This window comes from Camelus dromedarius, chromosome 8, assembly GCF_036321535.1.
Source record: "Camelus dromedarius isolate mCamDro1 chromosome 8, mCamDro1.pat, whole genome shotgun sequence".
Lineage (NCBI taxonomy): Eukaryota > Metazoa > Chordata > Mammalia > Artiodactyla > Camelidae > Camelus > Camelus dromedarius.
This window is the reverse complement of record NC_087443.1, coordinates 35,148,952-35,176,428: the sequence shown is the minus strand read 5'-3', so window position 1 is coordinate 35,176,428 and position 27,477 is coordinate 35,148,952. Positions and strand designations below refer to the sequence as shown.

The 27,477-nt window shown below is 32.2% G+C and overlaps 1 protein-coding gene and 1 pseudogene across 9 annotated transcripts in view; one reads left to right on the top strand and one right to left on the bottom strand.

The window, feature by feature from the left end:
- Positions 1 to 27,477, bottom strand: part of HERC4 (HECT and RLD domain containing E3 ubiquitin protein ligase 4) — a 142,569-nt gene that overhangs the window by 63,692 nt on the left and 51,400 nt on the right. For all 9 annotated transcript variants that reach the window (XR_010381942.1, XR_010381943.1, XR_010381941.1 and 6 more), the window contains exons 7-14: positions 25,396 to 25,526; positions 20,573 to 20,733; positions 11,435 to 11,511; positions 11,042 to 11,166; positions 10,144 to 10,203; positions 9,895 to 10,006; positions 9,196 to 9,385; positions 7,635 to 7,807 (exon numbers count right to left, since the gene is read on the bottom strand). Coding sequence is in view for 6 of the 9 variants with exons in the window: in XM_031461212.2 (XP_031317072.1) it covers positions 7,635 to 7,807; positions 9,196 to 9,385; positions 9,895 to 10,006; positions 10,144 to 10,203; positions 11,042 to 11,166; positions 11,435 to 11,511; positions 20,573 to 20,733; positions 25,396 to 25,526 (1,029 nt within the window). In the remaining 3 variants the exon portion in view is untranslated. The remainder of the gene's footprint in view (positions 1 to 7,634; positions 7,808 to 9,195; positions 9,386 to 9,894; positions 10,007 to 10,143; positions 10,204 to 11,041; positions 11,167 to 11,434; positions 11,512 to 20,572; positions 20,734 to 25,395; positions 25,527 to 27,477) is intronic.
- On the top strand, positions 23,801 to 25,327 carry LOC116156016 (large ribosomal subunit protein eL21-like; annotated as a pseudogene).

The following is a 27,477-nucleotide window of genomic DNA, read 5'->3' as shown; positions in this document are numbered from 1 at the left end:
CAGAAAAAAAGCACCTAACAAAATTCAACACCCTTCATAATAAACATTCTCAGCAAACCAGGAATAGAAGGAAACTTCTTCAAAGAGAAAAAACCCTCCCCCAAAAAAGAAACAAAATAAAACAAAACAAAAAAAAAACCTCTATAGCTAACATCACACTTATGGGTAAAATACTGAATGCTTTTCCTTCTAAGATTAGGAACTAAACAAGAATGTCCACAGGAAGTCTTAGCTAATAAGGCAAGAAAATAACATGATTGTGAACATAAAAATCCAAATGAACCTATGAGAGAACTACTGGAACTAATAATTTATCAAGGTCACAGAGTACAAGATTAAAACTCAACTGAATTTCTCTATACTAGCAATAAACAATTAGAGAATAAAAAATTTTTAACTATCATTCACAATAGCATCAAAAACAAAATACTTAGGAATTTAATAAAAGATGTAAAAGCCCTCTGAAATTTATAAAATATTGCTGAGAGAAAATAAAGACACCTAAATAAATGACAAGATATACAACATTCATAAATCAGAAGAGACTAACAAGACTCAGCAAATATTTAAAAACATTTAAAAAAAAAAGAAATTTAACTGGACTCAGTTTTTAAAAAAGTAGTGATATAAAAATTACTTTTGGTATAAGAGGAAATTTGAATGTACTTGAATAAATAGATATTACAGAATTACAGTAGATCTCCTTAGGAAAAAAATAACAGTATTGCTGTAATGCAGGAGAATGCCAAGAAGATGAATGCTGAGGTATTAAAGGGCAGTATCAGAGTTTTATTTTTAAATGATTCAAAAAAAGTTTATACACCCTTATGTAAACCAAGTGTGACAGCATGTTAACAACCAGTGAATCTAGAATGGAGGGAGGGCATATAGGTATCTATTTTGTTTGTTTTTGAATGCTTTTGTATATATGAAGATATTCAAAATAAAAATTAAAAAGTGAGTAGAAAAGATTTCAAAAATAAGGCATGAAGACCATTCTAGGCAGAGAGAATAGCATGAGCTAAAGGAGACAAAAATTTGTATACATCTTCCCCAGGTAAACTGCTGGCCAAGGAGAATGAGAGGTACATGGAGCAGACCTGGAACCAACATGCAGCTTGAAGCTAAAGACCAACTAAACCCTGTCTAGGTTAGCCAACCTCTGCCAACTTTCAGACTGAAGCAGGACCCACTCCAGTTGGAATGAGAATAAATGCTTATTATTATATACCAACAAGTTTTAGAGTGTTTTGTTGCAGAGCATCACTGTGGCAAAAGCTGACATATGGGGAAATAACTTAGTTTCAGAGTCAACAAATGATAGAATCAAAGTAATATGTTATTTATCATTCTACTGGCAGTGTGAGGTATAGCCAAGAATGAGTACAGAGGCTAGCAGTAAGGAAATGAATCAGGTAAAGATTCAGGGTTTCGAGATAATAAGAAAGAATGCCAAGGCTGTGATAGCTAATTGGATACAGAAAACAAGAGGAAGAGTCAAAAACAACTTCAAAATTTCAAGCCTGAGTGAGAAAAAGTGCTGGCAACACACACAAGTCAGGAAAAGAAGACTCTCTTGTGGGACAAGAGTAAGAGTAGGGAAGGATGAGAAGTTTGGTATTAAACATTTCATTAGTTTAAAATAATGGCAACACTGTTAAGTAGCTCAAGAGAAAGATTTGCCTCAAACACTAATTGAGAACCATTTTCCTTAAGAAAGACAATTAAAGCTGTGGTAGGAGGTGAGGGAAGGGTAAAGAGTAAAACAAAAAGGGCCAAAATACAGATACTTAGAGAGCTGTCACATTTAGGAGAAGAAAAATCAAATCACTGAAAGAAACAAAGTTTATCTAATTTACAAAGTAAAACCAGCTAAGTTTCCTATGGCATATAATAAAAATATTTATAATATTAAAGAAAATATCCCACACTAAACCAACTAAGAAACAATTGAAAAGGAACAAAAGGAATCATCTAGTAGAGGTATAAATCTACCAGATAATGTTTGTGTCCAAACAGGTGCTTAATAAACATGAGATGACTGGATGGACAAATAAAATGAGTAAGAGATAAGTATATTAATTCGTGCTTCTAAGGGCACTTTAAATTTTCACCAAAATGAAGATTTTACCTTAAAATCTACTCAGATTTCATGTTCCAAAAATAAAATGACAGTTATTACTATGGACCACTTATTAACATAAATGACAAACTGAAATTTTAAGAGTAATCATAGTTTAGGCATACAAAAATGGAGTTGGGCGGCCACTGAGGATCTGGTCTCAGAGACATCCCCGCACCACTGAGAACTTGAATTTTCTCTCAACTGTATCAAACGCAAGGCCACCACCAGTCATATCTAGAACAAAATCCACCAGCTACAACTTTACGGTCTCAGGGTCCTCACCCTGTAACTATGCAACCATTTAGGACCCCAACCAATCCTTGTTTAACAAACACTCTTACTTACTTCTTGCCAGCTCCAATTATAACTCTTGACAAACAACTTACGTAATAAATTGAGGCCTTACAGTTTTGGCCTATAAAAGCTTCCTTCATTTTGTAGTCTTGTAGAACACAACTCAAATGCTCCTTGAATCTGTGTCTACCAGGCTGTAGTCAGCAAACCCAAATAAATGCCTCTTTATTTCAATCGGGTCTTTGTTTATGAAATTTTGGTTAATATTATATATACATTATCTCAATCTTCCAAACAACCCTATGAAATAGTTACCATTATCATCATATAGGTGAATATACTAGGGCTTAGAGTTCAAGAAACTCAACCAAGGTCACAGCTAACAGAGCCACAAATCTAACACAGGATCTTTAACATACATATATTCTTAACTCACTATATGACTATCTAATTTTATTACTTAATGTATGTTCACATATATATGAACATATAAATATAGGTATTTATAAATCTGTGCAATATATATTTGGAATATTTATATATTAAAAATGTTTATATAAAAAAACCACACATATCTATTTTTTTCCTTTTATAGATATATTTAAAATAATTTGTCATCAAGTACAACCAATGCTTGATCCTGTGGCCTACTGTTGAGGGTACAAATAACTCAGCTATAACAACAATAAAATATTATATTAATAATTATAATTATATAATTAATCATATATACACTATAGTTATATTAACAATTAATTATATGAATAATACTGCTTTCATTTTCAAAGACGACACTTCTAATCCCTCTATTCAGTGACAGAAATAATTTGAGCTCCTCTTTTTGCTATTTGATTCATTTACATCCATGGTCAGGGTATGTGTTTCAGAGAAACCAGAGTAAAACTGTTACTCCTGGCTTTCAAATAAAATAAAGATACTTAGTTTATCTGTCAAGATCACAACCTTCATGCTAGAGCATGGGTCAGCAAACTACAGTCTGTGAGACAAATTCTGCTTACACACAGTTTTTATAAATAAAGTTTTATTAGAAAGCAGACATGCCCATCTATTTAAATTCTGGCTGCAGCATTAAAGAGTTGGGTAGTTGTAGCAGAAACCACATGGCTCACAAAGTATAAAATATTTACAGAAAGTTTGCAGACTCTTGTCCTAGAGTCAAACTCTTTCTACTAAAAAAGAAAATACACCCAATAATTACACACAAAAACTCATTGGTTTTTCCCTCTCTAGTATTCATGTTTATAAATATATACAGTAACTTTTAAAAAATGTTTATGCTTATTTCACTTTTTTCCCTTAATGGAGGCGCTGGGGATTGAACCCAGATCTCTTGCATGCTAAGCATGTGCTCTATCACTGAGCTATACCCCCACCCCCTACACTAACATTTATATTACACTGAATGCTAAAAAAATTTAGTGACTCTTGTAGAAAATGATTCATGTCCCACTGAATTTTGATATATATTTTTAACTTAAATATTTTATATTTTAAAAGGTAAACTGCAATTTCCTTCACCAACAGCAACCAGTGTTTGCAGTTTATATATCCTGCAGATATATGTTTTTGAAAAGAAATGCTATGTTAGAACAAAAACTTAAGAATTTGGAAACCACGTTTGGTTCAGCAACAGACAGATTTCAAAGTTGGACTTCAGAGGAAATGATGGCTGATAGTTAATTCAGTCACAACAATTTAATTATTAAAGATCAATTAGTTTACAATTAATAGGGAAATTAGGCACTGAACAGAATATTGATCCAAAAGACCTGGATACAGATTTACATATAAAATTGTTTCAAAATATATATAAAAATACACTTGTAGGTAAGATTGACAAGACATTATTTTCTCCAGAAAGTCTTCCTTAATTCTTAATTCTGAGTTATGCACCCTCCTGCTATTTTCACAGCACTCTTCATTTTCCTTAATCTAGTACTTACCATGCTATATCATAAATGAGTATTTACTTGTATATATGCAACTGCTCTACATTTTAAATCTTAACAAGGGCAGAAATCACATTTTTCCTTATCATTGCATCACTAATATTTAATACCATGATAAGCACATAGTAGGCACTCAGTATTTGTAAAATGAATAAAAAAGAAATCACATCGTAGAAGTTCAAAACAACCTATACATTCAGTATTACTGTCTAAAATCTACAAAATAAAATCTACATATTTTTTATCATAACACTTTTTACATTTTAATTATAGTTTAGTATTGTGGTTTATAAACCTGAGTTCAGAGGTGGTATATGGTAAGCATATATTTGTTTTATCAGTAACTATATATGTGTCTTATATATGTCCCTTGCAAAACAAGAGAGTTTGAAAATCACTGACTTAGAAGATTAGCATGATACATAGAAATTAGGCTAGACAGGACCAAGTAAGTCTTTTCTTTCAGCCTATCAGTATCTCTATAATGTGCTGTGTGAAAAATCTAAACTACTAAGTAGCCCAATTTCTTGCCAGCAAACTCACTTATCTGGTAATAAATCCATTCCTGACAGCAGGTACCAAAGTTATCTTTCTTGTGATGCGATTTGGAGCACTGGGAATGATTTATAATTCAAAAGCTTTCCAAAGGACATGACATAAGGGAGGAACAAGTCATTCATATATACTGAAATGATCAAGCAGCAGAATCTAGTTCTCTAGTTCCTAATCCTGCTCCAGGATTAGATCAAGAAGGAAATTGAAGAAACCTCTAATTCTTAACCATGGAGCAGAGAGAAGGAATGTATACAGCTGTCAGATATAAGGTGTCTCAAAAAACAAAAAAGTCTTTGATGAGTAACTTAGGTTTCACTAAACACAAAAATGAATCATCCCTGAAAGTTAATAACCAAGGGTATCTATATATGACAGATTATAACACCAAATAGTTTTCTCCAATGTAAGGGATAGAAGAAAGTAAGTGATTACTAGGACTCCTAGTAAGGGATGCTTAAGAAACTGACACCATTATCATCCTCCTTTTGAATACATAACAACTTCAAATAAGAGCACTTTCAAAAAAAAAAAAAAAAAAAAGGCTGTTTCCTTATAACCAAATAAATCAAGTTAAAAGTAGTTTCCCATCCAAATGGTGGTGGTGATAAAAATCACCGCTTTATGAATGTATAATAATTATATATATTATATAACCTAAACAATACAATCCTGGGAAACCATTGGGCCAGTATTTCAATCCTTATTTTACAGATAATTCCCCATTTGCATATGTGATAAAGAGAAAGACTTGTTCAAAACCACACTGATAGGAAGCAGTACTGATGGAGTTAGAATCATCGTCTTTTTAACAATACACTGCTATTTGCAATTATGGAAGTTATAAACCTCTAGATCTAGGGGCATAAACTAAAAGGAAATTCCCTTTTAAACATGTTGTATTACTGTATCTGCTGTAGAAGTACATTAGAAACAGCAGGGAAAGTAGATTTGGTTTGTATTTCAACTCTGCTACTTACTGGTTTATGACCTTTGATACTCAGATTAAGGGGCAAAATATTAACTATAAAGAATTTTAAAAAGTTAAATGAGAAATACATGTCACGTGCTCACATGAATTAATGTAAATGGAAGTTCCAATCTTGGCCACTGTTAGATTATTTTCCCTTCCCTTTTTTACCGAGTAAAAAATTAGGATTCCAGTTCTAGCAATGGCTCCAACAAAAAGGTCTCTGAAGATGGAACCCTACAGGGTTCTTCTCAGTACAGGGTTCTCCTGAGGCTTCTGAGCTAGACACATAAATTACTTGCTCAAGTTCTGTGTGTAATTATGAAAGACAAAAGGTTCAATTTCCTCCCCTTCACTTGTGGAGAAAGACACAGCTAAGGGAAAAAAAAAAATTTCAGGTGGTAATAAAGATAAGCAGATAAAGAAGAGGTAGAGGGTGTGAATATTTGAGAATAGGGTCTTTCTGACAAAGGAAGGTTGACTGAAGTAGTAGGAAAAGAGAATCGAAAGGGAAAAAAAAAAACTCATCAAGTTCTTAAATCCTAGACAAAAAACATACAAAAAGTAGAGACTCATCCAATGAAGACAGAAGATCTTCCTAACAGCACTTTACAGCAGAATCCAGTTAACCCTAAAATGCTGCAAGAAAGCCTTAGATTGGGAAAGGTAAACATAAGAATGATGTGTTTCCGTAAAAAGGAAATGACTATCCTATCTTCAGTTATAATAAGAGAAATGACTTGTTTTTCTAGAAATCCTGGACATACTAAAAAGAAAAGAAAAAAGTTCAAGAAGTTAAATAGTTAAGAAAGTACCCAGAAACTTCATTAAAAGAATAAAAAGGAAAAAAAAATACATAAGGGCTCTTTCTTGCAGAGAACAAACAGAAGGACCATCTCATTGATCCCTTATCATTTACCTTAGTACCAGGCAAGAAGTGTGTGAAAATGCTAAAGAAGCTGATAAGGAGAGGAAATTAAAGATTAAAGAGTCATATGGGTTTTTCAGTCATTCTAGAGACTAGAAACATGCTTCTTCTCCCTTAGGTCATGTCTCCCAAAACAGCATCTCAAAAATACCAAATGGCATAACAGAGATATACCTACCAGCTGTCAGGGATGACTCAAATCCATTTTTAATGAAACAGCTGAGATTCTACTTCTTCATATAATTTTGAAATGCTACTAGTGTAAAGGGTACTATTTTTTTTCCACTGGGAAGAAGGGCAGGAAGAAGGGCAGGAAAGAACAATAGGCAAATTAATGAATTATATATGGTTCCAATTTCCAGTTAGTCATCTGTTTCAAATGAAATGTTCTACTTTGATTGAAGTCATTAGCACCCAATAGCAAAAAGAACATGAGTTTAAATGTTCATAATCACAACTAGGATGCAGTCTCTTTCATACGATAACCACTTATAAATAACAAAAAACATACTATTTAAACTAACAAATCATGTTCTTTAGAAAAAAAAATGCAGAATTCTAATTCATTAGTATGCTATTGTTCTGCCCAACTATAGGCAAGCTATCAAAGTCAAATAAGACCAAAGCTCCAAAGTATAGAGATATATTATTTCCTTTTAAAGGAAAATTTAAATAACTTAATTCTTGTCTCTTTTATGCCACTCTAAATCAGTAATATATTCATGTTAAAACAAACATCATCAATCTGTTAGTGGCAACAGAGAAAAAGGAAAATAAAGGAACTATTGGACATACCCTATGTAATATTTCTAAAACCTTTAGTGCAGTATGAAGAAAACTGTTGAAAATTCTTCCTTCAGAAGGGGGAATGCCGATCTTGTAGAGCTTCAAAAGATGTACCACAACCTCCTTAAAAAGCTCTACAATCTTGAGGAATAGTGGAGGTTCAAGTGCTGACCACCAGTTTTCTGTTATTAAAGGGTGAACATACAAATAAAATAAAATTTTTTTTTAAAAAATCACAATTTTCAAAATCAAGCTGACTTTTCTTCTAAACCAGCGGCTTTTGGTCTTTGAAAATCTCAGAAAGATATATATAATACAACATTTTGCATAACATTTCTAGAGTTTATAGATACCACTCCACCTTCAAGTTAAAGAATATGGTTCTAAAAACTCTTAAAAGCAAGAATAAAGTAAGCATAAAGTCTACTGAATTTATATTATTGGTTTCCTCAATTACATTAAAAACTTACCACCACACCTAGTATTAAAACCAGCTATTAAAAAGTGCTTTGGAGATTAGAATTTTAATTTTTAAACAAAACACTTTAAAGTTGTTTTGCTCTAATATTTAGATATCTTTCCAAGTTCTATCTTTAATCTTACACAAAGTTGAAATATGTTGAAGCACTAACTTTAAAATGCAAGGTACTCCTGAAAATCAAATATAGAAACTGAACAATGTAAAGTATACCCTCCTTCCCCACATTCACTATTTGTAGTTATTAACTACAAATGGCAATCCTATAAAGCAGACAGCAAGGAATAAAAAAATCTTCTGACAACAGGGAAGCAACACTCTTTTAAGTCCCTACTTGACTCTTCTAACCACCAGCTAATTCCCTCAGATTCCAGGATTCTACTCTTGCTTCTTGCTTCCTCTGCTTACCCTTAGCCTAAAACTTCTTATACTGATTTTATTACTTCTATGTATCTCCATTTTACATACCTAACAAATACTTCTAGGAAAAAGAGCACTGGGTTAAGTGTAGCAAGCAAACTACAACAGCTAGGAGATAGAGGTGAAATCTATAAAGTTAGAAAAATTAAAGTGAGTAAAGTTTAGGCCAAGAAACCAGAGCAGATAGAGACTGAACTGTAAGATCAGATAACAGTGGAATCTTCACCTACTTGCAGAGAAATCAAATCAAACATCAGAAAACTAGCAAGTGAGGGAAATACAAGGCAAAGGGTTAACAGAGTTTAAGGAGGATTTAATACCCATGTCTGTTCAGTTTTCATTGTTTCTCCTCCTTTACTTCTTTATAGTAAGATCACTCTGGAGGAGATCAGGAAGGCGAATACGAAAAAGTTTTCATCTTTCCTGATACTGTCTCTACTGTTGTGTTCAAGTAAAATTTTAATACCTAACATACTTTGCTTCCAACAACTCTAATCACTAGCATCAGATGACTAGAAAATAACAACAAAATGAAAAACAGGTTTATCTTTCCCTAAGACAATGTCAAATGAGCAGGGTAGCAGAATTTCAAAGAGCAAAAAACTAAGAATTTATGAGCATTTTCATTTAAAGAGAAAAAGTTATAAAGGAAAAAAATATTAAAGTTCTTACCAAGTACTTTCAGTGGTGCCTTTTCTAGGTTAACAAGGGCTGTACCAAAGGGAATTGCTATTGTGGTGAAATTGTTGGAATCACTCATCAGGGGACATTCTGGTAGAGTAAGATAAAATCTCAATGCTTCAACATCAGGTAAGGAGCTAGTCAGTTTAGGAATAAGATTCTTTTCCAAACTAGCTGCCACCTATAGTTTGACAAAAAACAAAAACCTACTTCATTTAAAATGAATGTATATTCCAAAAACAAGAAAGAAAATCTTATACTACAGCAAACATGAAATGGAAAAAATAAAAAAGGAAGCCACCTTACAATGAATCAATGAATGCTGTTTGAAGGACAAAGAAAATTAATGGCTGAGCATTGCTAAGAGAATTTTTAAAATCTTATGTACAAGTCTCAATTTAAACTCTCTATATCTATAGCTATATAAAGACTTAATCAATATGGTAATGGTAAGTAATTAAGGGTCTGCTCTGAACATCTGGGAAGACTTCTAGATATATGACAGCTAAATTACAAATGCTTTAAAACAACCTGATTTTAATTCTTACATTAGTATATTAAATAACATTATACAAAGCACAACATAATGAATGTATGAAACTGTAATTAAGTTACAAACATAAAAAGTAACATGGAATAAAAAACTCAACAGCCTACATAATGTAAATATAAAATAGTTGAAAAACAAACCTGCTGAGATATATGAGGATGATCAGGTTGTATAAGTTTGTGGAATAAAAGCCTAGCAGCATTCATATCAACCCCTGAAAATTTGGTGCCCGTTCTATAGTGATCATCGTTGCTATTTTAAAAAAAAAATGAGGAAGAGAAAATAATAAAATATAACTTTAAAATTATTTCACTTCTTATTTGATATGACATTTTTATTTAATATAATAAATTTGGAAAATTCAGCATTCAAAAAAAATTGTCACTTACCTAACAGCTAAAAAACTTCCATTCAGACAGCCAGACGAAGAAAACGTTCCATCTATCTCGCTAAAAGAAATTTAAAAATCCCCAAATCACAAAATGAGAAATCTAATTGTTCACCTTTCCAATAAAAATTAAAATCAATATTTAAACTAATATTTAATACTATAGAGCATTCCACTAACCAACATTGAGAAGTCAGAATTCTATAAATGACTAAGATTGAATAATTTTTGATAAAATATTATTGTTTACTCTAGACACTCTCAAATGTTACTACCATTTAATTCATCAAATAAATCTGATGTTTCTAAAAAAATTTTTTTTTATATAAACATGCACATTTAATTTTCTTAATTCCACATTGTGGTAAATCTAACCTGGGATGTTAATTTTTCTGAAGATTACTCTTTGAGCTTTTAAGAAAAATTTTAGTTTAGGAAAACAATCTGGAATTTAAAAAATGGCTGATCAGATATAGCCCCTCATCCCAAATACCTATACCTTCAATAATGACAAAAAATCTTTTAAGTACTAAACAAGTCTATCCGTAAGCAAAATATTCAAGAAGCAATACTCGAATCTTCTAGGGAATATAAAAGTTAAAAGACAGTGACCTGACCACTATGAAGCTAGAAGGAACATACTGCAAACCCAATCCTAAAGTGGCTATATTCAGTACTTTATCAGAAAGAACTATAATTTATATAAATTTAATTGAGAGATCTCTTAAAATATTCATTATTATAGAAATTCTAGACATTTAAACTTTTGTATATAAACCATTCAGTAAGTGATATTTAATGAAATACTTATTTAAATAAAAACTCCAAGTACAGTTCCTCTACCATTGAGGACTTGAGAGATTATGTTTGTCTTAGTACAGACAAAATACTTTTCTTACTTGGCTATCTCTACAGGAAATCTTCCAGAGGGGTAGCTCAGCCATTTTTGAATTAGGGCTTCATTCACAGTCCAGATTTGCTTTGAAGGATCAGGACATCTAAAGTCATCTGGTGGCCTACAGTTCTAAATGTTACATAAGTAGATTAGTCAGAGGAAAGAGATATACCTAACTTACAGCAAGGTACACTTCCACTATGTATTCAGTATTTTTCCAACAGAATTTAATCTCTACTAGACACCTGAAACAAAAACTAATCAAATGGATCAGAAAAGTTCTGTCCACGAGAAAAAATCAAGGCAATTACTTTGTAACATATAAAGAGCATTAATATGGTTTTAAAAAATTCAATTCTTATTTGAGCTTAGTAATTATTTATATGATTACTATTACCTGGAGATTAGAGTAATGTGAAAAGCTTTGATCTCCACCTGAGAAAATTCTTTTTACACAGAAATATTCTTCAGAATCTGTAATAAAAATAAAATGAAAAAAAATTCAAGATTTATATGCATTTATCAGAGCATCAAGTATGCTCCTGGATTTTCTTTTACTCCTCTAACTTTATTAGACCTCCCAGTCATGTGCTCAATGACATAAAATGACTTGGGATGTTCTGATTGCTATGGAGATGAGACTGACAGAGTGACGAAAATTAAATGATTCTACAAGCACATCTGGTTAAGTTTTTACAAGTCTTTCTTTTGGCCTGCAGACACAAAAAAATCCATTTTCTAGTCCATATCTTTATCATCTCAATATATCCTAAACTGAAGATGATGTAAAAACTGAATGAAAGTGTAAAAGACAGCTCAAAAGAAAATAAAAATTCAGAATATTCATTTTTTAAAAGAATGACAAGCATATGTTAAATCTTTTTGAATAATACAAAATTCATAATGCAAAATTACCTTCTTTTTCAATACAGCTGTGCAAAAGATGACACACACACCTTTATCAATATTTATCAATAACACCCAAATCAGGTCCAAAAATACAAAAATTAGTAAGCAAATTTAGTAGAAAATACTCAAAGATACCTTTCCAAAAAGCTATTCAAAGCCTCTTCCTTTTTCTTTGCCTCTGTGCCTCAAAAATACTGTTGGGCTAGTATTCAGAGGTACCACATAACAAAACACCAAAGCTCCACACTGTAACTTAAGGCTAGTTATTTCCAAATATAACCCATTTCTGTCACCCTACTCCTGACCCTCTACTCTTTAGGTGACTAATTCTTCACCTTGTATTATTTGTCACCATTACTGCTACAAAAGTATAAATTCTTAAGGAAGGGACCACATCTTAATTTCCTTGATCATTCCCTACTACCAAGCACAATTTTTATTTGCAAAAGAACTCAGTAAATATTTAATAATATAAAAAAAATTAACGAGCTTAGGAAATACTAAGAGCTTCAGAGACCAGAACATTAATATAACCAAATTTTCCACAACAAGAATGCTCCAAGGTCAAACAGTAAAAGGGTAAATCTAAAATATTAAACCAATCATTCACCTTAAAATCTTTTCTCTACATCATTCTCACAAGTCTACTTGAAATCGTGTACTTCCTTAAGATTTAGCAGGATGTTATTAATTTGTTCCTAAAATGTGATTTTGCCCTCTTAAAATTTAAATAAGCATCAGGTAGATGAATGACTAATCTACAGTACATGAATGAATTTCTGTGGGCTGTGAGTAAGGCACCAAAAATTGTTTTCCTTAATTTCCTTTTAATTACTACTCTAAAAAAGTCTGTGAAACCTAGTCATTTGTCCTACATAGCTTTCTGTAGACTGGATTTTGCTGATTGTATCCTCGAGGTTTCTCCTAACATTTTCTTGATCTTCTGTATTTCCTGTAAATTGGTAGCTGGATCTAAAGAGGCTTTCGTTAGATTAGTCAATTATTTTGACAAAACTATTACATGGTGGTGAAAGGGGTTGTTCTTCCATCAGGAAGCATTAAATATGTAGTTGAGTTCCTTTTTTGTGTTGTTAGTAACCACTGATGCCCAATACTTAGACCCGTTAATTCACTGTGGGTTGAAACATGATATGCTAACATTACTTCGTCATCTGGTAGTTGGACCATTAGCTTACCCCTATCTACTACATAGTTCATTATCCTGTAATAGGAAAGATTAATGCTTGATCTTTTCTACTTACTATCACTTTGCTTTTTGGATCTGCATTTCTTTGACAATAATTTTTACATGTTTTTTAAGTAACATGGATTTCCTCATTGAGAATTTCCATTAATTTCCTTTATCTATTACATGTCTAAATGTTTGTCTTATTTACTTATTAGGTGTTTTACTGTTTTTCTCACCAATATGTATGAGCACTTTGGATATTCAGCCTACTACTAACATCAGGTTATATTCAATATAAATATTCTTCCTAAATAATTATTTAATTCTGACTCAGGTTTCTTTTTCCATTAAATCAAATGTATTTATCTCATTCTTTTTGACTTTCATTGCTATGAAACTTTCATGCTGAGAAAGGTTTCTCTCATCCTCAAATCATAGAATTACACTCTTGTAAGAATTTTTTTTTACATTTAACTCTTTAATCCATCTATAACTTCTTTTAGTGATACTGTTAGGTTAGGATCTAAACTGACCTTCTCCTTCCAATTTTCATTTGTTGAGTAATTCTTTCCTCTTATGCACATATTAGTGATGCCTTGTTTTAAAGTTATAAAAAGGCACTATCCCTCTTCCACCTTATAACACAACACTAAACAACTCTGGCACCCTTTTCTATCCCAAAAGTTTTCTCAAAGTTCTTCTCAACATATAACTCCAAGAGCCACTGTCAATCAAATGGAGTTTAAATTTGAAACAAAACCTATATACACTGCTAATACAGGGATTTTTACCCTGGATCTCTATTAAGTTATAATGACCCTAATGTCTATGCATATACCAATAATCTGATTTAACTGTTAAAGTTTTATAATATAAGTTGTCATATATAGGAGGGCTAGTTCACTTTCTCTTACTCTCTACAAAATACATTGTCAGGAAAAATTGTGAAGACTTTGAAATAGGCCACCTCCCTCAACCTGTCCCATTTACTGAGTCTTGATGAGAGCACCATTTAGGAATATCTCTACCTAAATGTGTCTTTGAGCAATTTACAATTCTGTAAATCATACTTGTATTTAAGAATAAGACTGACAGAGATACAACTATGTATGTGCTCTTGGTTCTCAAGGAAAAGGAGTAGTTTTTGATGGTCTCTAGATCCCTTTACACACTTAGAACTTATTCAGGACAACAAAGGGCTTAAAAGCACTAATACATACCATTTTAGAATTTAAAAGCAAAAAATTTAAAAAACATTCATTGATTTATTTGAAGATGAGCAATAACAAATGCACTCCATGTTAACATACATAACATCTCAGCATTAATATGAAAGTCACTTTGACCTCATGAACCCTCTGAAACACCACCACTGTCCTTGAGCAACTGTCAGTTTGTTCCACAATATGAAAGAGCATAAATAAGACACAACATGGTAAGTAAATTTTATCTTCCTTGGTTTATACTTGACTCTGAAAGAAGCTATAAAATGTGTTAAAATCTTAGCAAAGTTCACTCAGTTTTAAAGAGTGTGCTCCCTGTGCTTTCACCTGTAATGTAAAATGTTATTTGTTACTTTTTGTGAAATCTGCCAGAGTAAAAATTCCATCTTACTAGAATAATTTTCTATGCTTTATGTTCATGTTTATTGTCTGTCTTTATTTTTTATTTATTTATTTATTTTTTTTTTTGGTGAGGGGAGGTAATTAGGTTTATTTACTTATTTATTTTTAGAGGAGGTACTGGGGATTGAACACAGGACCTCCTGCATGCTAAGCATGTGCTCTACAGCTTGAGCTATACCCTCCCCCTCCTTATCTTTCATAATTTAAGGGAGAAAAAAGAACAAAGACTCCTCACTTATGAACTAACTAAAGTTCTTTTCAATCACATTACCATTTACATTTATTTTGAAATGTTTTACTGTCACTTAGGTAAAATAGGTAACTAAGTAGTATTTCTCAAGTATCAATGACTATATCTTTTAATAAAGTATTCCAACCTCCTCTCACAACTTTGATTTTTCTCTTCCTGTTACAAGCTTAACTGTGTCTCCACAAAATCTGTATGTTGAAGCTGTAAGCCCCAGTACCTCAGAATATGACTGTATTTGGAGACAGAGCCTTTAGAAAGGTGATTAAAGTAAAATTAGGCTGTAGGGTGTGGCCCTAATCCAATATGCCTAGGGCCCCTTTAAGAATAGGAAGAGACACCAGCAATGCACACATCAAGAGAAAAGGCCATGTAAGGACACAGCAAGAAGGTAGCTAACTGCAAGCCAAGGAAAGATGGTTCAGAAGAAACCAAATCTGCTGACACTGTGATCTCGGGCTTTCAGCTTCCAGAACTGTGAGAAAATAAATTTCTGTTGTTTAAGCCAACCAGTTTGTGGTATTTTGTTATGGCAGCCGTGGCAATCTAACATACTTTCCCACATTAGATCCTAAACATAGAAAAATAAAACTCTCAAGATATCTTTTACGTGTTAGTGAAATATCTTTGAGATTTCCCAAAGAGGATGTGGAGAATCACAAAGATTTATTCTTTCAACATATAAGAACAGATGCTGAAAATAATCAGTTTGTTTGATGTGTTACTATTATAAAAGCTGCATGGGAAGAGTTGTCAAATCAGAAGATATTCAACTTTCTCTAGGTTAAATTTATATGGTAAAATGTAATTAATAAAACATTGCAAAAATTATTTATGTAAAGCTCCTGGATATTCATCAATGTTCTTGCTTTCTACATGTTTAAGTACGAAGGTAAACACTATTCAAAACTCTTACAAAACAGCTGTAAAGCTCTCCTATATTTATCAAAGTTCTGGTGGTACAGTGATGTCAATCCTAATTTATTACTGAGTTGTTATTTTACATGTTTTCTGGTACAGTCTTACTGCTTTAATTCACATCTACTATCTTCTAGGCCAGTGGTTTTCAAATGGGGTTTTATAAAAATACAGATGTCTAAACCTGATCTCTAACTTAATGAAACTCTTTACTTGATATTATGGTGTCATTCCTGGAACACTAATCTCCGGATTATCATGTTATATCTCAAGATTTTTTCATCTATAAAAAGGTATATTCACTCATATTTATAAATCAGATGTAAGAATCATTGATTTCTTTGAGAGCAGGCTTAATCATCATCTTTAGAAACATTCTTGTCTAAAAGGCTTTTGGAATAGAGGCATACCTCGCTTATTGTGCTTCGCAGATACTGCAGTTTTGAAGGTTTATGGCAACCGTGTGTTGTCAGATGGTGGTTAGCATTTTTTAGCAATATTTTTTAGAAAGATATATACATTGTTTTAAAAAAAAAAAGAAATAGTGCTACTGCACACTTAATGGACTACAGTATAGTATAAACATAACCCTTACATTTATATGTACCAGGAAACGAAAAAACTCATCTAATGAGCTTTATTGTGGTGGTCTGGAATCAAACTTGCAATATCTCCAAGGTATGTCTGTAACATGTGTTCTGCATGTCACAGAAACAATCAAATTTCCTTGTCAGCTGTATTTATTATTATATATCTTTCCACCTGACAATTATCAGTAATAAATTAGCCACAGTTATTTTAAGCCTCTGTCATCTACTGATAGTTTCTGTTTTACTCTGATGCTTATCTGAAGGTTCTCCTATAAGCTATAGGCCAGATTTTGTATTTTCAATAAAGGAGAACAGTCTCAGAGCCCTGTGAAAATGACTGTACAAGGTACTTGAAACCACATATACTTCAAAGAAGAGATACTAGGGTACAGGCTTCTGAGGAGACATGGGCTTAGATAACTTCAGAAGACACCAGCGGACTGCAGTCGAATTTCTCATTTTTTTTTTAAGTTGATAAGCAGCTTTATGAAACTGAAAATTGAAGATCCATAATGTTTAACTTTGTTTCAATGTTCTGTTTTCTGGATATTTCTCCTTCTTCCAGAGTTATCTAATTCACCTCAATTTCGTAAACTCTGCTTTGGTAAGCTAAAATGAAATGGTAAAAAACATTTCTCACTTCAGCTTGCCAGTATCTCCCAAAAGGAGCTACACTTTCATCTGGGGTCCAGATTTTTGCAGCAGCCATCAGAACACCTCTAGGTCACCTGACCAGAGGGAACTTATGTTCAAGGGGGCCTAAAGGACTATAACCAAAGGACAAAGAGTTCTTAACGGACTACCACCCAGGGCACAGCAAGATGAAACAGAATGAGGGGCCCAATCTTTCTGCGAAAGAGGCTTATGAGCTTATCTAATATAGCTCTGGCCTAAGAGGTAGGCTTCTAATTAAACCCACATCTCAGAGTCTACTGTGATTCTCTTAGAGACCTCAGAAGGTCTTACTAGTCTGCACCTCTTTCATAATTGATTGAACAAATCAATTATGCAATCAAAGACTTTCCTGGAATGTATTTGAGAATGATGTTTATTGAATTAGATATGGCAAGTCATTTTAAGAAACAAAATTGGCTGTACTTATGGAGCTAATGTCTATGATGCCTCTGGTGTAGAAAAAGATTAACTCATCAGGTCTAGAACATTGTCATGAGATGAACTGTGTTCCCCCAAAATTCATATGTTGAAGTCCTTATCCCTAATACGTCAGAAAGTGATCTTTCTCAGAAACAGGGTCACTGCAGATGTTAATTACTTAAGCTGAAGTTACACTTGAGTAGGGTGGCCTATTAATACAAAATGACTGGTGTCTTTACAAAAGGGTAAAATTTGGACAGAGATATGCTCAAAGAGTATACCATGTAAGGATGAAGGAGACCTACTAGCCAAGGAATATCGAAGATTGCCAGCAAACCACCAAAAGCTAGGAGACATATGGAACAGATTCTCTCTTATAACCCTCAGAAGGAAACAACCCTGCCAACACCTTGATCTTGGACTTCTAGCCTCCAGAACTGAGTGTCAATAAATTTGTGTTGTTCAAGCCACTCAGTTTATGATATTTTGTTACAGCATTCCAGTTGTTCAAACTTTACACATTCTAAAGAAAGGTTTGACCTTTGCCCAGCTCCAAGAAGATAATCTCAAAGTCTTTGGAATATCCGTTAAGACTGTCTTTGTTTACCTGTGGCCTTGAGGACACACCAGATAGTTTATACTAACAATGTGATTTATGGTGGAGGCTATGCGCTTAACTTTGAGAGGGGCTGAGTAAATTAAATTCACATTTAACTATTTCCTATCCTACACAGCTTTAGTGTGGAACAAAATAATTATCAACCATTATATGTATTATATATATAAAATTGTAGTAAAACATACATAACATAGAATTTACTGTTTTAACCACTTCAAAGTGACAATTCATGACATTAAGTAAATTCACAATGTTGTGCAAACTACCACCGTTATTTGTCTCCAGAACATTTTATCATCCCAAACAAAAACTTCGTACCCATTAAACAACTTCTCATTCTCTACTCCCTCCAATCCCTGGTAACCAGTGTTTTTTGCTTCTATAAATTTGTTCTAGGTATCTCATATAAGAGGAATCATACAATAATTGTCCTTTTGCGTCAGGCTTCTTTCACTTAGCATGTTTTCAAAGATTTTCCATGTTAAAGCACGTATCAAAATTTCATTCCTTCTCATGGCTGAGTATTCAAATATATGTATGTACACCACATTTTTCTATCCATTCATCTGTTGATGGACACTTGAGTTGTTTACACCTTTTGGCTACTGTGAATCAACAATTTTTTAATGAAACTAAATTGTAGCAAAATTGCTAATTTTAAAACTCCATTTCCTTTCTCCCCTTTAATGAAAATAATCTCAAGGTATACAGTTTCAAGAGTGACAAAATGTATCCCTAAGTGACTAAACTTTATAAACAGAAATACACAATTCCTTACAATATCCATGCTGACTTAAACTACAAAATATCTTTGTTAAGTTATTAACAGTGCCTTGTGGAAGAAACTGATATGATGATGAAACACCAACATGCTCCTGAAGACACAAGAAAAAGAACAATACTACTAAAATAAATGCAGGTTCCAAACCTAAGGGTAACTGGAAGAAAATGAAGCCATAACACAAAATCAAACCAAAAACAAGAAAAAAAAAAAGTGCCATATCCTGAATTTTGCTAAATATTAAGTATTAATTCAAGACAGTCTTTCAGCTACCAAAAAAAAAACCCAAAAAACAAAAACTTCAAGGTTATTCATAATAAAAAGTTATAGAGCTTTTCAAATGTCAACCTTCATAGTATGTGCATCACTGAATGCAGTTTCAACTCAAGTTCCATAATTCAGAAAAATCCCAAAGAAAATCAAACAGATAAAAATAAACAAGAAAACAATTCTAAGGAATAGTTTAGGATGGTAAAGGAAATATTTTTAAAAGTACATTTTGGTTGCAGTATATTTAAGAAGTAAATGAGAAAATAGCATCTTAATACTTCAAACTGCTTAAATAACAGTTTGAATTTAATTAGTAAATATCAATGAAAAAATAATCAGATCTATTGAAAGAATAACAGAAAAGAAAAATAGATAAATTATACATTTGGCTAAAGCAATATAAATATTAAAAGTATTTTTAAAATTTTTAATATTTTTAATAGTTAATATATTCATATGGCTTAAATTTCAAAAAATTAGAAAATGTTATACAATTTTAAAGTCTCATATATGCCCAAAAGAATTGAAAGCAGGGTCCTGAAGAGATATCTGCCAAACACCCATGTTTATAACAGCATTACTCACAATAGTTAAAAGGTAGAAACAATGCAAATGTCCACCAGCAATTCACAGATAAACAAAATGTGGGATAAAAGTACACCTACTGTAACATGGATGAACCTTAAGGACATTATGCTAAGTTTATAAATAAGCCAATCATAAAAAAGACCAATACTGTACGATTCCACTTATAAGGTACTTAGAGTGAAGTCAAATTCACAGAAACACTGTAGCATGGTTGCCAGCTAGTGGGAAGAGTGAAGGGAGACCCGTTGTTTAATGAACATAGAGTTTTAGTTTTTCAAGATGAAAAGAGCTCTGGAGGTTAGGTGCACAACAATGAGAATGTACTTAACACTACTGAACTATGTACCTAAAAAATGGTTAAGTTCATAAATTTTGTTAGGTGTATTGTACCATAATTTAAAAAAAAAAAAAAAAAAAAGACACACTTCCTTCCCACTGGTATCTAGCAACCATCCAGTTCCCAAAATGCCCAACCGTCTGAAATCATTTTCATTATTTTATTTATCCTGAGTTTCCTTATGCATGTATAAGCAAACACAAACAAACTAAGCAACCACAAGCGGTGTTTCATTACTTGCTATTTTCACTGAACAATGCAGCTTGAAATTCTTTCATTTTAAACATAGAAAAGTTTATCTCTTAAGAGCAATGTTTTAACAGTAACTTTAATGTTTGTAGCAAAGATTTAATATAAAAGAACTTACCAAAATCTGGAGGACATTGCACATTATATGGAAACCAATTTCCTTTCACAGTGAAAGGACTTTTTCTGTTGCTTGTTGAGCCCGTTCCTAGTTGTCCATTACCACCAAGTCCAAAAGAATAAATTCGTCCTGATGAAGGAACAAAAGCAGAAGTGTGCTGCCTAGAGTAAAATGATAGAAAATCTCAGACTTAAGGTCACTTTTAATTTACATTTAGAAAAGCATAGCAAATATTACCTATATAATTTTTGTCTTCAAAAAGAAATAAAACCATTACAATTCTAAAATTTTCTGTACACATTGTTTATTAATAGCCTTCCTCTGTACTGAATGAATTCTGTATCGCACAGGCAGATTGTATAAGCACGGTCTAGAAAATTCCCAAGAAGATCAAGCTTTAAAAGGCTCAGAGCTATACTGGAAAAGACAGACGATTACAATAGACGATTCAGCTCTAGAAGTAGCATCTAGCTGTCCAATCAAGTTCTCCACCCACTTCCCTCTCTGTCAGGTTCTGGGCATCACTCAAACGTTTTAGGATAAGAACTGAGTATATAAAAATGCATGATAAAACAGTATTTCCTTTCTAAAGGAAAGGTGAAAGACAAGAGTCTGCCACCTACAGATCTACTTAAAGAAAATTCCAGGGGGTGGTCAGATAAAAGGAAAATGATACTACTTGGAAAAATGAAGAGGGAAAAAAAGGTAGTAAATGTATGTAGATGTATTTCTAAAGGTATACTGACTATATAAAACAATGTTCTTGTGGCGTTTAAAAATATATACAGAATGAAAAGTTGGGAAAGGTAAATGGAGCTCTTAACAACTCCTGGAGGAAGGGAAAAAGTATTAATATAAATTAAAGATTAATGTTGTTATTTCTAGAGTAACAATTTTAAGTTTCCAAATTTCCAAAGGAGTAAAGGGAATAAAACTGACTTAAAAAATTATCAATCTAAAGAAAGGCAAAAAAGAAAAGGAAGAAAATGAAAACAGGTAGTAGCACAAACAGTACAAAACACAATGGCAGGTTTAAACCCAAATATACTAGTAACTATAAAAAAACAAAACAAAAGGGACATAATGGTCGACTTAAAAGACAGAGATTGAAAATATATATATAAATAAATAAGTAAAAATATATTTAAAGCAGGTGTACCACTATTCACATCAGATAAAACAGACTTTAAGGAAATAACGAATGTTACTAGAGATCTAGAGGATCACCATCACAATGACAAAAGGTTTAATTCACCAAAAAGAGATGAAATTTAAATTTTATGCACTTAAGCACACAGCTTCAAAAGTAAAAACTGACACACAGAGTTACCATGTTATTAGGTTCAAATGTCCAGTTTTCAAAAAGCAAAAAATCACAAGGAATGCTAAGAAATTGGAAAGTATGGCCCACTCAGGGAAAAAAAAAAAACTAACTGGGAATGCAAATACAGCCACTCTGCAAGGCAGTTTAGTGGTTTCTTACAAAACTAAACATACCGTTACCATAAATTCCAGCAACTGTGCTCCGCATTATATATTCAAAGGAGTTAAAAACTACTGTCCACACAAAAACTTGCACATAGATGTTATAAGCAGCTTTATTCATAACTGTCAAACCCTGGAAGCAACCAAGATGTCCAGCAGGTGAATGCATAAACAAAGTGGTACATCCAGAGAAAGCAGTATTATTCAGTGCTAAAAAGAAATTAGCAATCAAGCCATGAAAAATCATGTAGGAACCATAAGTTAATATCACCTAGTGAAAGAAGATAATCTGAGAAGGTTATACATTATGTGATTCCAACTATATGACATTCTGGAAAAGGTAAAGCTATGAGAGTAAAAATCAGTGATTGCAAAGGGTTGGTGGGGGGATGGACAGGGGAACACAGGGGATTTTTAGGGCAGTGAAATTACTCTATGATAGTATAATGGTGGATATAAATCATTATACATTTGTCCAAACCCACAGAATGAACCCTCACGTTTACTACATTACATCTGTAATGATTTTTCAATGTATAGATAAAAGAAATTTTTACATCTTGAGTGAGATACAGGGAAGTCATTCTGGCTTACACATTAAGTTAACTTGAGTTTTCAGCTAACTGAAACAGCCTGTTTGTGACTTTTCAAACATACACTGTTCACGTGACTTAATTGTTAAACAAAAGGGCACACTGACCACAAGTAAAGAAATGTCCATGTTAAAAATAAAGATTAAATGCCTCCCTCCTGGGATGCCAATGCTGGTGTATCTTTGATGATAAAATTCTCTTCTCAGGTGCCAAGGCCATATGAACTCACAGTGTACATGCTGATTTGTTTTGTTTTTTTTTTTTTTGAAATCTTGAAGGAATGTATGTATCCCTGACTTGTTTAATGTTTAACCTGACTTGTTTAATCTGATAAGATACAAAACTATGCTGAAAACCATGCTTCTCTGGAGCAATTCCTCAGAGTTATCTGAAAGGCTGTCTTCTGGTTAAAATGAAAGGACACTAGACAGTAACTTGAAACTATATGAAAAACTAAAGATCTCAGTAAAGGTAAATACATGGGTGAGTATAAAAGGTAATATTATTGTAATTTTGTTTTGTTTTCTCTAAATTTTGTTTTCTATAGAATTCAAGAGACTAAAGCATTAAATTATTAATTTATGATTTTGGACACACAATATATACAAAAGTTATCTTGCGACACTAATAACTGAAAGGGGGTAGGTACAGAGCTGTATAGGAACAGTTTTTGTATGTTATTGAAGTTAACATGGTCTAAATTTGAGTTAAGAGTGTTGTAACTTTAGGATAGTAAATGTAATCCCCACGGTAACCACAAAAATAAAAATCACTAAAGAACATACCGAAAAGGAAGTAAGAAGGAAACTAAAACATTTCACTGCAAAAAAATAAACACAAAAGAAGACAGTAATGCAAGAAATCAGGAAAAAAAAAGTATAAGGCATACAGAAAGCAAATACATAAAAGATATACAATGAAACCTACAAAACATTACTAAAGAAATTAAAGAAGACATAAATAAATGGAAAGACATCCCACGTTCATGGACTGAAAGACTTAATATTGTTCAGATGTCAGTACTTCCAAAAGTGATCTACAGATGCAACATAATCCCTATTAAATCATGGAAATGCAAATTAAAAGCCATGATTAAGTAACACAATATATCAAAGAGATTAGCAAAAATTTTAAAGTCTAATAATACCAAATGGTGACAAGGATACAGGAATTCTTATATAATACTGATGGTAAGGTATACTGGTATAATCATTCTGGTAAATAGGGTGACATTAACCTGCAAAATTCTAGTTAAGCATACTCTATGACCCAGAAATTCCATTCCAGGTTTACATTTTAGAAATATTAAAGTTTACATATATAATAAATGTTCAGAGTAACATTATTTATAATTGCCAAAAAATAGAAATACTCAAGTGCCCACCTGTAATAGAATGAGTAAATAACTATATACACATATAATTGAGTAATACACAACAATAAAAACTAATGAAGAATCATAGTTATACACATATGGATAATCAATCATACAGCATGATGTCAAAAAAAAAAAAAAAAAGTCACCAAATGCTACCTACAGTGTAATTCTTTGTATTTGAATTAACTATTGGAAAACTAAACTATATTATAAAGATACATACTAGGTGGAAAAAAATTAAGCTAAGTGGTCAAAATTGAGTTAATCAACCAAAGGATATTTTGCTTCTGAGCCATCAAAATTTAATCCACCAAAGGTGAAGCATAATTTCAAAGCTCTGACTCTTGTATTTACTCCCAAGAACTGGGAATCATGAGACCAGTATTCCAAATTCAGCTTTCACCACTAACTAATCTTTTGTGTTAAGTAATTAATTGGTCAATTTCTCCATTCTTTAGAAAGAAAAAAAGGTAGAAAAGCAAAGGAAAAAAATGATCTATAGTTTCCCTTCAAGTCTGATGTTATATACAGTAAATTATATTTATTTAGTGCTAATATACAGTATTGCATTTATATTTTTTATTGAAGCAGTACTGCATTTACATTATTAATATCTTGCCTCAGATAAATTTGCTTCAAAGAAAGGAAGGTAAAATAATCAATATAAAAGATGCTTCTCCTGTTCCAATGATCCCTTAGCAGCAAATTAGGCATTTAGGAGAGAATGTTTTTTATTTTAGATTATTAGATTCATAATTCATTAAAAAAATCCCAACTTTCAGCTGGAACTACTATGTTCCAGTAATTTGCAAAAAATGATCAATACAAAGAGAAAGAGTACAGATACCCCTATAACTTCTCTAGGCTTTTTAGAAAACATTAAGTTGTTCCTTTAGCCACATTCATGCAAATCTTTAAGAAACATGATCCTGTAGACACAAGGGAATAGTCACTGTTCAAAAAGGAATACCCCACAAATGTTACCATGACTAACTGAAGGGTCTACAATGTTACCCTGCATGCTACTGGCACTGTAGTAAACAAATAAATTAAGGGCAAGATTTCTTCTTGCAAAGAAAATTAATGTACATATTGAGCATATTAAGCACTCTTAAGAGCCAAGATAATCTTCCTGAAGATTGAAGGAAAATGACCAGGAAAAAAAAGGAAGCCAAAGAGAAAGGTACTCAAGTTCAAATGAAGTACCAGCTTGTTCCACTGAGAGAAGCACACTTTGTAAGAAGCAATGGAAAGGAGCCTGAGCCGCTGGAAGCCATTCTCTATGGATTTATGGCATAGCAGGTATTTAAAAAACCCTAAATAATTATATTATAGAGATCAAAATACTCTTCTACATAACAGCTTACCTTCCACAAGCAATCTGAGTGACAATGCTTCCCATAAGTTCAAAAACTTTCCTTGGGTTTATTTCATGACTGGTAGAGTTATGACCCAACTGACCATACCCTCCAGCTCCAAAAGTAAACACTCCACCTTCCTAAAAAAAAGATAAAACCCTTTGTTATTTGAAGGCCTAATAAAAGAAAATAATCTTCAGGAAAATAAGTTAAATCTTTTAATACAGAGTCAAATTTTCTCTTCTTATTGTCTTCACAATTTAACAGATGATAGCTGACTTTTCAAGGAAAAATGTCTTAAACCCAAGAGTCCCAGGTTAATGACTATTTTCACATATTCGAAAGTATTTAATTATGTTCTCATCACTGCAAGATATTTAGTTGAAGTTATAATTAAATAGATAGTAATAATTATTTTTTGCATTCCCCTTTACTATCGTTATATCCTTGTTGAGTACCAAGTACAACTATAAAATTTCATAAAACCTAAAAATGGTATATTCACTTTCAGTTTTCAAAGTAGCTCTGCAAAAAGACACTGCACAACTACAGCTATTCTTAGTATATAGTTACAATATAGACGGTCTTCAAGATATTACAAAAATACATAAGTTGATTAAAGATTATGTTCTTAAAAAGTAATTCCTGACAGCTTAACACAAGCATGATTAGTATTTTTCAATTCAACTGCTTTTCTTCATAGTTACAGCTATGTATACAAATATATGCTGTTAAATGATGAAGGCAGGAAATAAGTACTTATACAGATTGCTATGTAAGAAAATTGATTTTTCTGTTTAAAATTTTGTCATGGGAGATTTCAAACAAATGAACAAAAGTAAAGACATATACCTATATACACACACACACACGCATACATATATATAAAATGTGATTACATATACATAACTATCACTCAGTTTCAAGAACTAGCAACAGTTTGATATTTTTTGAAGTATTTTAAAGCAAAAAAAAGGTACTGGAGTACTTTAAAGCAAACTGCGGTCATTAAATCACTTCATTTATAAACGTGTATGTATCTTTTTTTATTTTTTTAAATTTGTATTTTTTTATGAGTTATGATGTGTATGTATCTTTAATGGCATCTATTTCTAACAGATAAAAATACGTAACACAATACTATTATCATAGTTACAAAAAACATTACTTCCCTTTTTTTGATAGAAAGGACAAAAGTGTCCATTTTTATTTCTTTTTTTTCTAGTTTTGGCCTTATTCACTTGTACATATTCATTATTCACTGTACATATTTAAAGTGTACATGACTTGACATACATATAATCTGTGAAATGACTACCACCGTCAAGTTAACTAACACATCTATCACCTCAGATTTCTTTCTTTTTTTGGTTGAGAATGCTTCAGACCTAGTATCTATGTATTTCAAGTATAGAATACAGTACTGTTAAATATGGTCATCATGCTGTACATTAGATCTTCAGAACTTAGTCATCTTTTAACAGAAGTTTTTATCTCATTTTCCCGCACCCCTAGATCATGGCAACTACCATTCTACTCTTTGTTTCTATGAATTTGACTTTCTATTTTCTTTTTTTCCTTCATTTATTTTGTTTCACAATTTCATATGTGATACCATACAGTATCTGTCTTTGGCTTATTTCACTTAGCATAATGTTATCCGGGGTCATTTATGTTGTCACAAATGGAAAGATTTTCCCTTTTTTATGGCTGAATAACATTCCGTGTGTGTGTATGCATGTACACATCACATTTCCCTTATCCACTTGTCTAAAATGGACACTGAGGTTGTTTAAATGTCTTGGCTATTATGAACAATGCTGCAATAAACATGGGAGTACAGTTATCATTTTGAGATCCTGTTTTCATTTCCTTCAGATATACACTCAAAAGTGGGATTGCTGGGACATGTAGTTCTATTTGCAATTTTTTGAAAAATCTCTATACTGTTTCCCACCCACCAGCAGTGTACAGAGTCCCCCTATTCTCCATATCCTTGTTAATATTTGCCTTTTATAAAAATTTTTTTAAAAAGTATCTTGAGACAAATAAAAATGGAAACACATTACAAAACTTACGAGATGCAGCAGA